At 38.6% G+C, this 13927-nt stretch overlaps 1 protein-coding gene and 1 pseudogene across 1 annotated transcript in view; one reads left to right on the top strand and one right to left on the bottom strand.

Annotated features, from left to right (window-relative positions):
• Nucleotides 1-13927, top strand: part of LOC122754857 (WD repeat-containing protein 49-like) — an 82355-nt gene that overhangs the window by 24994 nt on the left and 43434 nt on the right. Inside the window, exons 6-10 of the mRNA XM_044003304.1 lie at nt 2145-2191; nt 6622-6759; nt 8014-8199; nt 8317-8508; nt 10440-10703. Of these exons, the coding sequence (XP_043859239.1) occupies nt 2145-2191; nt 6622-6759; nt 8014-8199; nt 8317-8508; nt 10440-10703 (827 nt within the window). The remainder of the gene's footprint in view (nt 1-2144; nt 2192-6621; nt 6760-8013; nt 8200-8316; nt 8509-10439; nt 10704-13927) is intronic.
• On the bottom strand, nt 2695-3587 carry LOC122725720 (annotated as a pseudogene).

Here is a 13927-nt window from a genome sequence, read left to right on the forward strand (position 1 = left end):
AAGTGATGGAAACAATTCAGCCTAAATCTTCTCACTCTGAATCTTTATTCGTCCCATTTTAGAAATAAGAAAACTGAGGCGCAAAGGACTTACTTGAGTGTAGTCACATGGCTAGTGGGAGAGAGAGCTGGAATACAAAGCCAAGTTTTCTGATAAATAATTGTTGGCCACATAATCCAAAGAATGATTTTATTATAGACAAATTGAAAATAATACCATTCTCCTTGAAGATGACCTGACAAATTGTTGTTTTTATTTATTGTCTGATTATCTTTCCACTTTTTTTTTTTAGCTATGTGCCCCTGGGCAAGTCAAGTAACCTCTGTCTGCTTCAGTTTCCTCATCTGTAAAATGGGGATAATTATAACACCTAACCCCTAGGATTCTTGTGAGGTTAAAATAAGAAAATATTTGTAAAGTCCTTTGCAAACTTTAAAGCACTTTATACATGGTAGGTATCATGTATTTGGGCAGCTCAGTGGCACAGTGGATAGAGCCCTGTGCCAGGAGTCAGTAAGACCTGAATTCAAATTCAGCCTTATATACTTACTAGCTTTGTGACCCTGGGCAAGTCACTTAACCATTTTTGCCTCAATTTCCTCACCTGCAAAGTGAGCTGGAGAAGGAAATGACAAACCATTCCAGTATCTTTGACAACAGACCCCCAAATGGGGTCATGAAGAGCTGGACATAACTCAGCAACAAACTATTTGCTTGTTACTTTATTTGTTTTAAACACTGATGGGATCCTGAGTTGTCATCCTCTCTACCTCCATCATTACAAAGGTGTCATATCCATATCTTGGTACTAGTACAAAGTTTGGCTTGCCCTATTCCCTAGGGGACTGTCTGTTGTTCTATAATTGTCCCAGAATAGACTCTTCCTAGTTCCCATTCAAGAGGGTTGAATGAACCTCTCTGAGAATGATAGTTACCAAGGATCCATCTAGTACCTCGGCAATATGTACAGAATGAGAAGGCTATAGATAGGATATAATCTGCTTCAGTGAGGAAAGGACCCACAACACTTAGATCATGGATCCATTCAAGTTAAGCACCTTCTTCAAGACAGAGCATTTGTAGCTTGAACCAATAGGAGATGGTGCTGCCCAGTTACCCAAGCCTATTCAATACAAGGACCTGGTAATTCCATTCTCAGATCATTGACTTTATACTCCTCCCACCATTAAAAGGTGCTTCAGAAAAATGTAAAGTTCCTCTGGCTCTCAGAGCATTAGCTAGCCCGATTTTCTTAGCCCCATCTCTTTTATTGGGGGCAACACTTCTCTAGGGGCATGATATATATGGATTTATCCAATTAGACTCTTGTAGTTTGTGGTGCCCCCACCCTCCAAGAAACCCTACCTTCTTCCTTCCACTATTGTATTTTATTAAAGTCAATCGCAGCAGTTAAAGCTTAAGGGAGTCAATCACATTAAGCATGTGTTTGCTTATTCATATCATTAATCAGTGTTAGCATGTAATAATCATTCAAGAGGAACTGTAGCTGGGAAATAGATTTTCCATCAGCCAACCTGAATGCAAGATTCTCTTAACAAAGTCAGTCCTTTGATTACTCTTGCCAAGTTAATATCTGAAAGTCTTTCTAATTTATTAGAAATTAGGGCTTACACTCCAATGAGAAGAACATGAGGACACATTGAAAGAGTAATTTACTGAATGATCATCTAGTTTATAAATAAGAAAATGTAATCTAGGCTTGATGTTATGGGAAAAAAATTAGACTAAAAGTCAAGAAATGAGTTCTAGTCTTGGCTCTGATGCTAATTCCTAATTTGCTCTGTGGCCTTGGGTAAGTCACTGTACCTCTGAGTCTCAGTTTCCCCATCTATAAAATGAGGGGTTGACTATGGTGACCATCCTATGACTTTTATTAGTCAAAGCTATCCAGTTGCCCAATATTAGACCTTTAGACCTCTTGTCCAGCATGGTAACTTTCACCCTATACCACTTTTCCCCTCCATGGACAATGTTATCTATGTAAAGAGGTAATTTGCTTTTGACTTTTAACTTTAATCCATATATACATAGGTGTATAATCGCAAATATATACATATATGTAATATGTATATGTACACGTGTGTATGTATAAACACATAAACTTATAAACTTCTTTTCTACAGCCCTGAACTACATTCCAACTTCAGTGTTCTACTGGTACAACACAGAAGTAAGTATAAGAAATACATACTATAGAAACTGGATTAGAATGGAACCATGTTACATGATCTTATATGGTGGTATCTGTGTTTTAATGTGAAAATATTTACTTCAAAATTTATCTGAAGCTTTCAGGGTTATCTTCTGGGAAAAAAAAATTTCAGGACTAAAACAGAAGGTCTCAAGTGGACCTCTGCCTGATAGGTTCTTTGAATCTCTGATTAATGAGATTTAGATTGGAATCCTGTGTTTCCTTTGCTCAGAATGGGATACAAATTTCTTTGAACAATCATAACCCTAAAGAGGACATGCAATAGTAAAACAACCAGAGTAGAAACCAGGACAGTAGTGAAGGTCACTGCCAATGATCAAGTCATTAATAAGCAAAGTAGGTAGAGGTCTTAGGTCCTGAGTTCCCCAAAAGATGGGCTATTGATCCTCTGAGTTTAGCCATAATTAGAATGACCTTGGGAGATGCCTGCTATCTCTTGGTAGAAGCATCTGAGGGAATAATTTTCTTTTCTAAAACCTCTGTTTTATTTATACAGAGCCAAGTCCACTTCACTGGGAATATGGTTCTTCTTTCAATCTAGAGCCATTGATGAATGTGTTGGTTTTTACCAAATATCCTGGTCAGCACATTGTTGATTAGGGAGACTAATTACAGTATTAATCCCTCTCAGCTAGAGTTACAAGGTGTGTCTCAATCTCTGATTCTGTGAGAATCCTGAATTTAGGGTTTTCAACTGTAACTACTTCAACTTCCAACTCTGAAGGTTTGAAATCAATGGATAAAACAGTAGACAGGCATGTTATTGCTGTTTCTACTGTCTGTTCAAATGTCCAGTCAATTTTTTCCTTCACTTTCTTTTCAAGAAAACTGGTTGATTCAGTTTGTTTGACTCCAGCTGCAGTGGCCTTAAATCCACAGTAGTAGCCTGCAGGATCTCATTTGTATACTTGAGGGCCCTGTTCTTCATCCATGTTAATCAACATCATACAACAGCCAAGGGGCCTCATTTCAGCATTCTGTGTGTAGACCTGAGAAATATCTGCAATCCTTTTACACAACATATCCACGGGAATCTCATAGCCATACTTGTATTTCCAATTTGCAGCCTCATAGGGAACTCTTTGCACCTGGGACCTACAGCTGTCATTCCTGTCATCACACAGCCAGTGTTTTCAGTTATTCTGAATAAATGAGTCACTGTGCTTGAATCCAATAACTTATCTGGTACTTTCTTCTGTGTAACAATTACTGCACAGTCTTTCCCTCCAACAGTTACTGATGTAAGGCCACCCTGGTTAATAGCTTTAAAAGCATATTCTACTTGGTTCAGGCGACCCTCTGGAGAGAAGATGGTAATGTGCTGCTCGAAGCTGGCACTGGAGCTGCAGGACATCTCAGTGCATTCACTTTCTTTAGCTCTGATCTAACTAATCCTACTGCACCTTCCACTGCAGACATACAACACTGGGATAATTTTAATCCAAACATGAATTTTATTACTCAAACTCCTGGATTTTCTTTGGGAGAATATTGAATGAGAATATTGAAACCAAGTTCTTAACTTATGTTCCTGAGTTGGCCTGCCTTATAGACCAATAAAGTATGAGTTATTGGGTCTGAGCCTAATGCAGACATTTCACCTGGAGGGCAGTTGTTTTTAAATGCATTTAGTTTATTTCTTTTCCCATTGAAAAATGTTTCTCATAGCCTCTGGGAGCATGATAAAAATCTATTCTGCCAATTTCTTTCTTTGCCCCTCCAAGAAGTACCTGTGAGTCATCCATCCATTTAGCTGCTACTCCCTTCTTCCTTCTCCTTTTATTTATTACAAGAATCTCAAGATTATTATGAGTCAGCTTCTCCAGAAATATGTCTACTTATTGGTTACTAAACAAAGATTCCACATTTAGAGTACGAATAATCAAATTGCTTTAATTTATAGAGGACCTAAAAAGTGTATGAATCTTAGGACCATCTCACCCTTCTGCAAAATCCTGCTCTAGCACTTCATATGCTGTGGAGCTGACCAGAGGGTCTCAAAAGCTATGCTAGTGGCACATAAGGTCTGGCAGGTACTACCATGCTGGAAAGTTTTGAGAATAACTCTAGGCACAGACCAGGTCTGTTAGCTAAATTGGACAGGCTCATTAGCAGTAGTATGATGATTTGGAGATGAATATTTTGGCCACAGCAGTCCCTAAAACAAAGAACGATACAAAGTGGGCCTTAGTTCTGTGTGGCCCCCTTCTACTTTTTCTGTGACATTGGGAAAGTGTGAGGGACAGGGCAGAGACTTCTAATCTATGTGGACTGAAGAACTCTCAAAATATAGAGAACAAGAATAAATGAAAACTATGTGGGAACAAAATGAGGCAGATTCCATATTCCTTATGCTTCTCTCTCTGTCTCTCTCTCTGTCTCTTTCTCTCTCATTAGCTTGCTCCAGTGAGGAACTTCCTCTATCAATGCAAATCAGCACCTTCTTTGAAACTTAGACTCTCAAAGAATTGCCTGAGGGCACTGAATGGGTTAAGAGATTGGCCCAAGGTAATTCAGCAAGTGCAAAGGAGGGCCAAGTCTTTTGATCCTGGGGTCAAAATATTCTTTTTCAATCACAAAATGCAATCATTTTATCCCTGCCCCAAACATTAAACCTCTAAGAACAATAGCAGGATAACGACTTTTCCTAGGACAATTTCTACCTGAATTACATTGATGTCAAATAAAAGATGAGAACAAGAACAAGAATTAATCATATTACTAGTAATAATAATGCAATCTACAGGGTGGACCAAAAGTCACAAAGGGGTTTCAATATTTAATAACTCCTTTATTTTTTGTTTTTAATTTATGTGAGGGAAAACAATCCTCTTCTCAATAATTCTCTGGAACGCAGCAGCAATGTGACAAAGGCTCTTTTATTTCCTTCTCATGAGAAGGAGGCACCCTAGTGTGCAGCTAATGGGTGAAAAGAAAGGGGGCTCAAAGGCCCTGTTTTAAACCCTAGTCCCTAAGGCAAATGGGCCCTCCCCTTTTTCATCATTGGTCTGATTACTCAAAGGTTACAATCTACAAGCAAAAACTAGCTAATCAGAATGCAGTATTACCATCCCTAATCAGTTCTTCCTAATATGGGCATAACTCAGGAGTGAACCTTATTCTTCCTTATATGGACACAACTCCAGAGCGGACCTTATTGAGACCAGGGCTCCTTGAACCATGTGATTTTGTTAGCCAGAGGGGGAGGAGGGGATCTGAGACCCTTGTCCTAAAAACAGGTCAGGAGGAGTATGATTGACTGTTATATCCTCATTGAGAGGAGACAACTACCCATTTTTTCACAATTTACAATAACATAGCATCATACAATGTATATAGAAAATGAATTTATATCATTTGTATACAATCAAATCTCATAAATGGTGAAAAATAAAGAAAAAATAATTTTCAAAAAGTTCTTAAAAGATTGTGACTTTTGGCCCACCCTGTACTTACATGGTACTTAAAAGTTTAAAGTTCACAAAGTTCTAAACATACTTTATCTTATTTGATCCTCACAACAATACTGTGAGGTGGGTGATATCATTATCCTTATTTTGTAGATGAGCCAACTGAGGCCAAGAGAGATTAAGTTACTTGGCTGGGGTCACACAGCTAATAAGTCTCTGATGAGATGCTTGATTCCATGTCTTCCTGATTGCAACTACAGCACTTTATTCACCACAACCTGCTACCTCTGAATTGACTTGCCCAAGGTCACATAGCTAGTAAATGACAGAGCCAGTATTTAAACCCAGGTCCTTTTATTCCAAATCTAGAGTAATTTCTGCTCCTTACTACCTGTGTCACTTTGGGTAAATTACTTAACCTCTCAGTCCCTTGGTTTCCTCATTTATAGGGTAAGAACATTGGATTACATGATCTATGAGGCCCCTTCTAGGTCCAAATTACCATTCTATAAACTCACTTACCCATAGTCACACAGCTGATAAGTGTCATGAGCAGAATTTGAAACCAGGTCTTCCTGATTCCAAGTCTAACACTATAATGATGCCTCTCAGCTGCATGTCCTTTTTAGCAGCATGGATTAAATAGACCAGACATTTTGTCTGCCCATGATGACTGCTGACCTTTCTTATGTGATCTAAGCATTCAGAAACCCCTGCCACCATCAGTTTCATGATGTCTGCATTTAGAAGAAATTATTTCTGAATACCACTTGAAGTTCAAATACCATGGTAGGTTTAGGAGTCTCTTTGGAGATGGTTTAAAGAGGAATATAAGTTAATTATCTGTCTGGAAGTTTATGTGCAATCCTGCCCCAGAGTAAGAGAGATGGCCTGTTATTCCTCCAAGTCCCTCCCCTCCTTCTTCCAGCCCTTTGATCCTGTGGTTTCTAACCCTGGTCTCTTTTCTCTCCCTGCTAGTCTGAAGAGAGCTGTTCTGTATTACTGTGGGGTGATGACCATGGAGGAGTTAGTGTGCTCAGGTTCCTGCATCCCAACAAAAGCTTATATGAAAAGTCCTTATTTGAGCAGTCTGGGTTCTCTGGCATCTACTTGCAGGTGGGAGATTATAGCTGCATGTGTCATTATAGAAATAAAGATCAGCCTCGAATAAAACATGCAAGGTCAGGGCACAGGACAGAGGGAGACGGAGGAGGGAAACCATCTAGCCCTTGGGGAGACTTTGAAAGGAGATGGAGGAGGATAAGGCCTTTAATTTGATGATGCTGGAGTCACTAAAGTTAAATCCCATTATAAACATAACAATGAGAAATTGCCCAATATAAAACTCTACAGGAAATAGCATTAGCTATGACCCTGAAATCGAGTGCAGAACCACTGGCTCGTGATTTTCAAATGCGCAGTTGAGAGGAAGCTGCACAATTGACTCTGTCCACAACCCATCCACAGAGACTGTACTCGTTTAATGCTCTCTGCTGGGAAGGCTGGTTGAAGATAACAGCATGAGTTTCTTCCTGCCATCTCGATACACAAAAAGACTGCACAGAGGTCTAATCAGGAGTGGTTGAATAATAACATGGGGAAACAATGCAAACCCATAATGACCATCACAGTGCTCTGCACACATTAAGCACTTAATGTTTGCCCTATTAAATTGTTGCAATGACCATATAAAATTCAACTCACATTTCTATAGGTCTCAAAGGTTTACAGATTGCTTCCTTCAGAGCAGTCATGTAAGGCAAGTAGTACAAGTGATTGATGTAGATAGACAGTTCCCAATGTGGAAACTCTTTTCCCCAATGCAAGACAGCAACTGTCTGTAATATAGAATCTTGAAATCTTGGATAAGGCACTGAAATGTTAAGTGACTTGCACATGGTCTCACAGTTTAAGGGTCCCTGACTCCCAGGCTAGTAATCTTCTATCTAATATATCACACTGTCTCTCAGTATAAGCATTATAATCTTCTTTTATAGATGAGGAAATGGAAGCACAAAAGAAATTACTTGGGGTAGCTAAGTGGCACAATGGATAGAGCACCAGCCCTGGATTCAGGAGGGCCTGAGTTCCAATCCAGCCTCAGACAGTTGACACTAGAAGTGACCCTGGAGAAGTCACTTAACTCCAATTGCCTCAGCAATATATATATATATATATATATGTATATATATATAAATTGTGTGTGTGTACATGTGTTTTCTTTGCAAGATTGGCTTTGAATATCCATAGTGCAGAATATATCAAGTTCTAACTGCTACTCTTGTAGAAACCTTAATGCATTTTTAGCTTTTGGATGCCATGTAAGAAGGACTAGATTTATACATTGTATCTATTACTATTTCCCACCAGGATATTGGAAATCACTGTCAATTTTTAAGTTATAATTATATCCGTCGCATTCACCAAGACTCCATTTCCCAAATCCAATATGTCCCGGAAGACCTCTGCATTACCTCCTCAGGGAACTCTCAGGCCTCATTGGTAATCATGGACATGGACCAAAAGAGAAAAGCATACACGTGGAAGATTAAGAGGGTGAGAACCTTTTATCTTTCTTCCCATAGTAGCCTCAAAGTACCTGTGACTCTGCTGTTCCAGCTTTTTTTTTTTTTTCATCTTTACAAACTAGTTTCTCTTTTGCTTACTCTCCAGGGAATAAAATGCTTTGATTTTTCCAAGTCTCTGAATCTCTTGGTCAGTGGTGGGGTTGACTGTTGTGTCCGGGTGTGGAATCGATTTGTCCCAAGCCTCCCAACAGCCATGCTCCGGGGACACTCTTTGCCCATCCTGGGACTGGCCATCCAAGAACAAAATGGACAGATATTCAGCTACTCCAAAGATGCAGTGAGTTGACTTTGCATTGGTTGCTCCAAAGTTGAATAGTGATCAGGAATGAATGGGATAAAAGAGAAAAAAGATTCAGCCAGGTTCTTAGCAAGGACAAATTTACCCCCACCCCACCAAAGACTTGGCAGCTCACAGTTACATAGAACGATACAACACAGAATGTTAGAGCTAGAAAGGGACCTTAGAGATCATCTATATCCCTCATTTTCTGGAGGAGAAAACAGTATCAGAGAGATGAAATGATTTGTCTAAGCCATATGGTTGGTTGCTCAGCTGAAAATATAATCCAAGTCTACTAACTCACCTGTCCAATTTTATTACCATCCAGCTATTTTGTGCAAGGGCCAGCTCCCTAATGGAAATAGCAGGGAGTATGGGACTTGGGAGCCCTTTTATCTCAATCCGGCTGGCCCCTCCCTTCTTCTTCAGTTACAATTTGCTCAACAAGACCCTGGTGCCAAACACTAGCCAATTGGAATGCAGTATAGTCAAAGGGACAGCCCTCTAAACTCCTCCCCCATGTGACCAGCCCTGGATCTCTCTCATCATGTGATCCTGATTGCTGGGGAGGGGGGGGAGGAAAGGAGCCCAAAATTAATTGTTCCCCAGACAACTTTAATCAGCTTTTGAGAGGGGCCCATATTTTCCCACAAGTATTTCCATAACATAGGACAATAAAAAGGATGATTATACATGAAACTGCAAATTTATTATGCATGACTTGCCCATTCCCTTTAAATATACAAGAAAAATTATCATGTAAATTTTTTTCTTCCCTCTCTCCACCCTAGAAATGGCTACCATTGAACACAAATAGGTGTGTATGTGTGTATGTAAAGTTATTCTATATATACTTCCATTTATCAGTTCTTTCTCTGGATGTAGATAGTGTCTTTCTTCATATGTCCTTTTTAGTTTGAGTATTTATAATAAACAAAGTAACTTATTCCCTCAAAGTCATTCCTAAAACAATTTTGCTATACTATATATGATGTTCACTTTATTCTGTTCATTTTGCTGTTCGTTATTTCTTGCAAGGCTTTCCATGTTTTTATAAAAATCATTGAGCTCATTATTTCTTATAGCACTCTAATATTCCATCTCGAGCATATACCACAACTTAAAATGATAGAAAGGGAAAGTGACAAATGTTGAAGAATATGTGGAAAAAATTAGGACACTATTTCATTGTTTGTGGAATTGCAAAATGATTCAACCATTTTGAAGAGCAATATGCAATTATATCTAATGAGTTATTAAACTACCTATATCCTTTGACCCAGCAATACCACTAGGTCTATTTCCAAAGATGATTAAAAAGGAAAAAGGAAAAGAACTTATGTGTTCTAAAACATTTATATCAGTTCTCATTGTGGTGGCACAGGTTTAATTTCTATTTGTACCACTTAAGTTCCTTCCATTCTCTAGCCTACCTCCTCCCACCCCTATCAACAACTGTAAAACATTGGCCATAAGAGGGAATTAATTCATTCAAATCAAAGTGAATCTGCTATTGACAGTAGGTTGGGTGGTAACTTCTTTACATAATAAACAATATGGAACCACAATGAAAGAGTCAGAATCAAAGTCAGAAAGACTTGGGTTCAAGTTGTACCTTTGACACACTGACTTTTTGACCCTAGACAAGTTATTTAAACTCTCAAAGCACCAGCTAACTCCCTAAATCTATAAATTGCAGTGGGGTTGCCAGTTTGCATTGGTAAATAACTTAGATGAACCAGTACATAAGCCAAAAACAAAAATGACAGAAATGAGTAAACAGAATTACTTAGCAAGTAGAGTCCTAAATCGATAACTTCTTTCCTTTTTATTTTTTTCTCACTGTGGGACCTTTCATATATGGGTAAAACCACTTAACAGAAGTGAGATTCCTCAAGGGAGTAATTTCTGCTTTCTATTTGTCTTAGGTGCTGAAGATCTGGGACATGAGTTACCACACTTGTCTCTATACTGTGGCACTGAAGTTCCCCCATTCCCAACCTGAACATGTGTTGGAACAAGGAAGCTTCCCCTTCCTATTTCTCCAGAAGCCTTTGCCCCTGATCCTCATCTCCCATACCGACTACATCGGGATGCTGAGATTACCCATTCCTACACATTCAGAGATAAACCATACAGCACCCCACAAGGCTCCACTGTGTGGGACTGTGTACAATGCCTTCTTCCATCAGGTCAGACATACTTTAAAGGAATCACTAAGGATTTCAGGTTTATGGGCCTGGGCCCAGCAGAAGGTGTGGAAGAACAGAAGTGTTTTTGTCTTACTTGATGGTCTTTGGTAGAAATGAGTACTAAGTGTTGGGTAAAAAACAAAGGAATAGAGTCCTACTGCCACTTTGAGGAAACCTAAACACAGCTCACTTTACATAGGTATGGGAACCTATTCAGGGCTATGCAGACCCCTCCCCCAAAAGGATATCTAGTTCAACAAATATTTATTAAGTATCTACTGTTTTAAGTACTGCTATTTATTAAGTATCTACTTCCACATAAAAGGGACATAGGTGCTAGGAATTTATACAACAAAACAATCAATGCCTTCAACGTTTTCTAGTTTGAGGGTAGGAGGGAAGGAAATAAAATATATACAAATATCCACAAGTGAAGTATTTGTTCAAGGCCAGGAAATGAAAGAACAACAACAAAAAGATCAAATGGAGTGCTCTGGGAAGATAGCCCAATATAGATCTAGGAGGATCCCAGGTATCTATATTTGCTCCAGTAATGTTTTACATATTTATCAAAGGCTTAGATAAAGGCATAGATAACATGCTCACTAATTTGAAGAGGGATAGATAACACACTAGTTGATAGATTCAGAATCAGTATACAAAATGACCTTTACAGGCTAAAGCATTGAGCAAAACCTAATAAGATGAAATCCATTAGGGATAAATGGGATCTTGCACTTGGTACAAAAAAAATCAACTTCATAAGTATAAAATGGAGGAAGCATGGTTAGATAACAATTATTCTGAACAAGATCTGGAGGTTTTAATGGATCATAAACCCAATATGTAAGTTGCATGATGTAGCAGCCCCACCACCCCCCCAAAAAAACTAATATAATCTTGAATTGCATTAAAAGGAGGAATAGGGAGGTCATGGACCCACACTGGACTCTGCCATCATCAGATCTCATCTAGAAGATTGTGGTCAGTTTGGGGCACCATTGTTTAAGAAGAAAATTGATAAGCTGGAGAATATACAGAAGAAGGCAACCAGGATAGTTAAGGAACCTGAATCCATGACATATGAGTATTGATTAAAGAAACCTGCCATTTTAAGCCAGGAGAAAAGAAGATTCAGGGAGGATATGATGGAGTGTCATGAGGAGGAGCAATTAGATTTCTATCTGGCCCCAGAGGGGAAGGACTCAGAAAAAGGATGGAAATTACAAAGAAACCAATTTGGGCTTAACGTCAGAAAACAACAAACGAAGTTTCCTAACACTTAAAGCTAAAAATCAATCGAGATGGGCTGACTCAAGAGTTAAATGGTTCCCTTTCCTTGGAGGTCTTCAAGCAGAGGTTGGGTAAAACACTTGTTGGACATGTTATAGTGAGACTTTTTTGTATGGATTGGACTAAAAGACTTAAGTCCCTTCCAACTCTCAAATTCTGTGATTCTGTGAAAGGATAGGTTCAAGCTCTAATTTTCTAAGAATCTATTAAATTGCATCGTTATTTCCTGCCTCATTCCTTTTCTTATACATACAGCTCTTTAACAACAAGGGAACTGATGGGAAGTGGTTTTTTCTAGCTTGAGGGAGGGACTAAAGCATTATGGGAAGCAGAATTCAAGAAGGAGGAAACTGGGAACTTAGGGATTTAAGGAAAAGAAAGAGACCTAGTGGATGCAGATGGGCTTCATCAGAGAACCAGTTACAAGCAAAGGGTACTGCTACGCTGAACTGAGTATAATCAAAAGCAAATGGACTTGGTCTTTCTTGTTCTTTGACCTTATTAAGGACATAGTTTTGCTCTTTGACGTTAGTAAGGATAGAATTTTGCTCTTTCCCTGACTATTCCTGCCTCACCATTACTGTGTCCTGGTGAATTTATCCACTTTTCACTTCCTCTCTTTCACCTACATCATTCCTGTCTGGTGAACTGACACAGAGGTTTCTGCTCTCTTTACACCTTATTTATTAGCTAGCTATACTTACATAATGAATTTTGTCAAGAAATAAATGTAAACTTATTTTTATCACATTGTTAGTGATTATTTGGTACAAATGAGTGAACCACACAAGAGGAGAGGGGAAAAAAAGGAATCTCTGAACCAAAATCTCTAACCAAAAGAGGAGCTTAATATGATATAAGTATAAAGAATTGAAATAGTTGTATATGTGTGTTTTTTAGTAAACATATCAGACCTTTCATATACAAATACTATCTTCTCCAAAGTTATTTTGGTAGTCTAATCACTTGTTCCAGTGATGTCATTGCTCAAAAGAATGTTTGGAATTTCTCTTTGGAAATTGCTTTCTGAAACTGAGGTTCATTACTTAAAATAATAGTAATTCACATTTATATAATACTTTAAAAAAAAACAGACTTAGGATTTCATCAGTATAAGGAAGTCATGGTAAGGAATTTTCTTTACCAGTATAAATTGGCACCTGCTTTGTGGCTTATAGTGTCAGAGGGTTGCCTGCAGTATTGAGAGGTTAGGTATCTTTCCCAGGATCACTCAGGTAGAGGTGGGACTGGAACCCAGATAATCTTGACTCCTAGGTCAACTCTCTAACATCCATGCCGTGCTTTCCTTACCATATTTCTGTCAAGGAGGTAGTTTAAGGAGAAATATTCCCATTTTCCACATGAGGAAATTGAGGGTTAGGTTAAGGTACTTAAGAGCACAAAACTAGTAAAAAATGAAAATAAGAGCCAGGATCTGAATCCAGGTTTGTTTGTTTTTTCCTGACTCTATATCTTAGTGACAAATCTCCATCTTTTCAGAGCAGATTTTTTTGGAAACAGTCCAAAGTTCTATGCTTGATTAAACAAATGATCCAGATGAGTAATACTATTTCTGTTGGGAGGGGGGGGGGAGGGTTGTTTGCTTAATGTTTAAAAAGATGCTTCATTATAAAGTAATGAGACAGATATTTGTATAGTGTTAGCATGGGTAGTTTGGGCAGGTAGGTGACACAGTGGATAGAGCAGTGTGGTACAGACTCATCTTCCTGAGTTCAAATATGGCCTCAGATACTTAGTAGCTGTGTGACATTGGAAGACAAGTCTCTTAACCCTCTTTGCCTCAGTTTCCTTATCTGTAAAATGAGCTGGAGAAGGAAATGGCAAACCATTCCAGTGTCTTTGCCAAGAAAACCCCAAATGGGGTCTCAAAGAATTGCTCAAAATTTAAAACAACTGAACAACAACAGTAT

Source organism: Dromiciops gliroides, chromosome 4 (assembly GCF_019393635.1).
Source record: "Dromiciops gliroides isolate mDroGli1 chromosome 4, mDroGli1.pri, whole genome shotgun sequence".
Classification (NCBI taxonomy): Eukaryota; Metazoa; Chordata; class Mammalia; order Microbiotheria; family Microbiotheriidae; genus Dromiciops; species Dromiciops gliroides.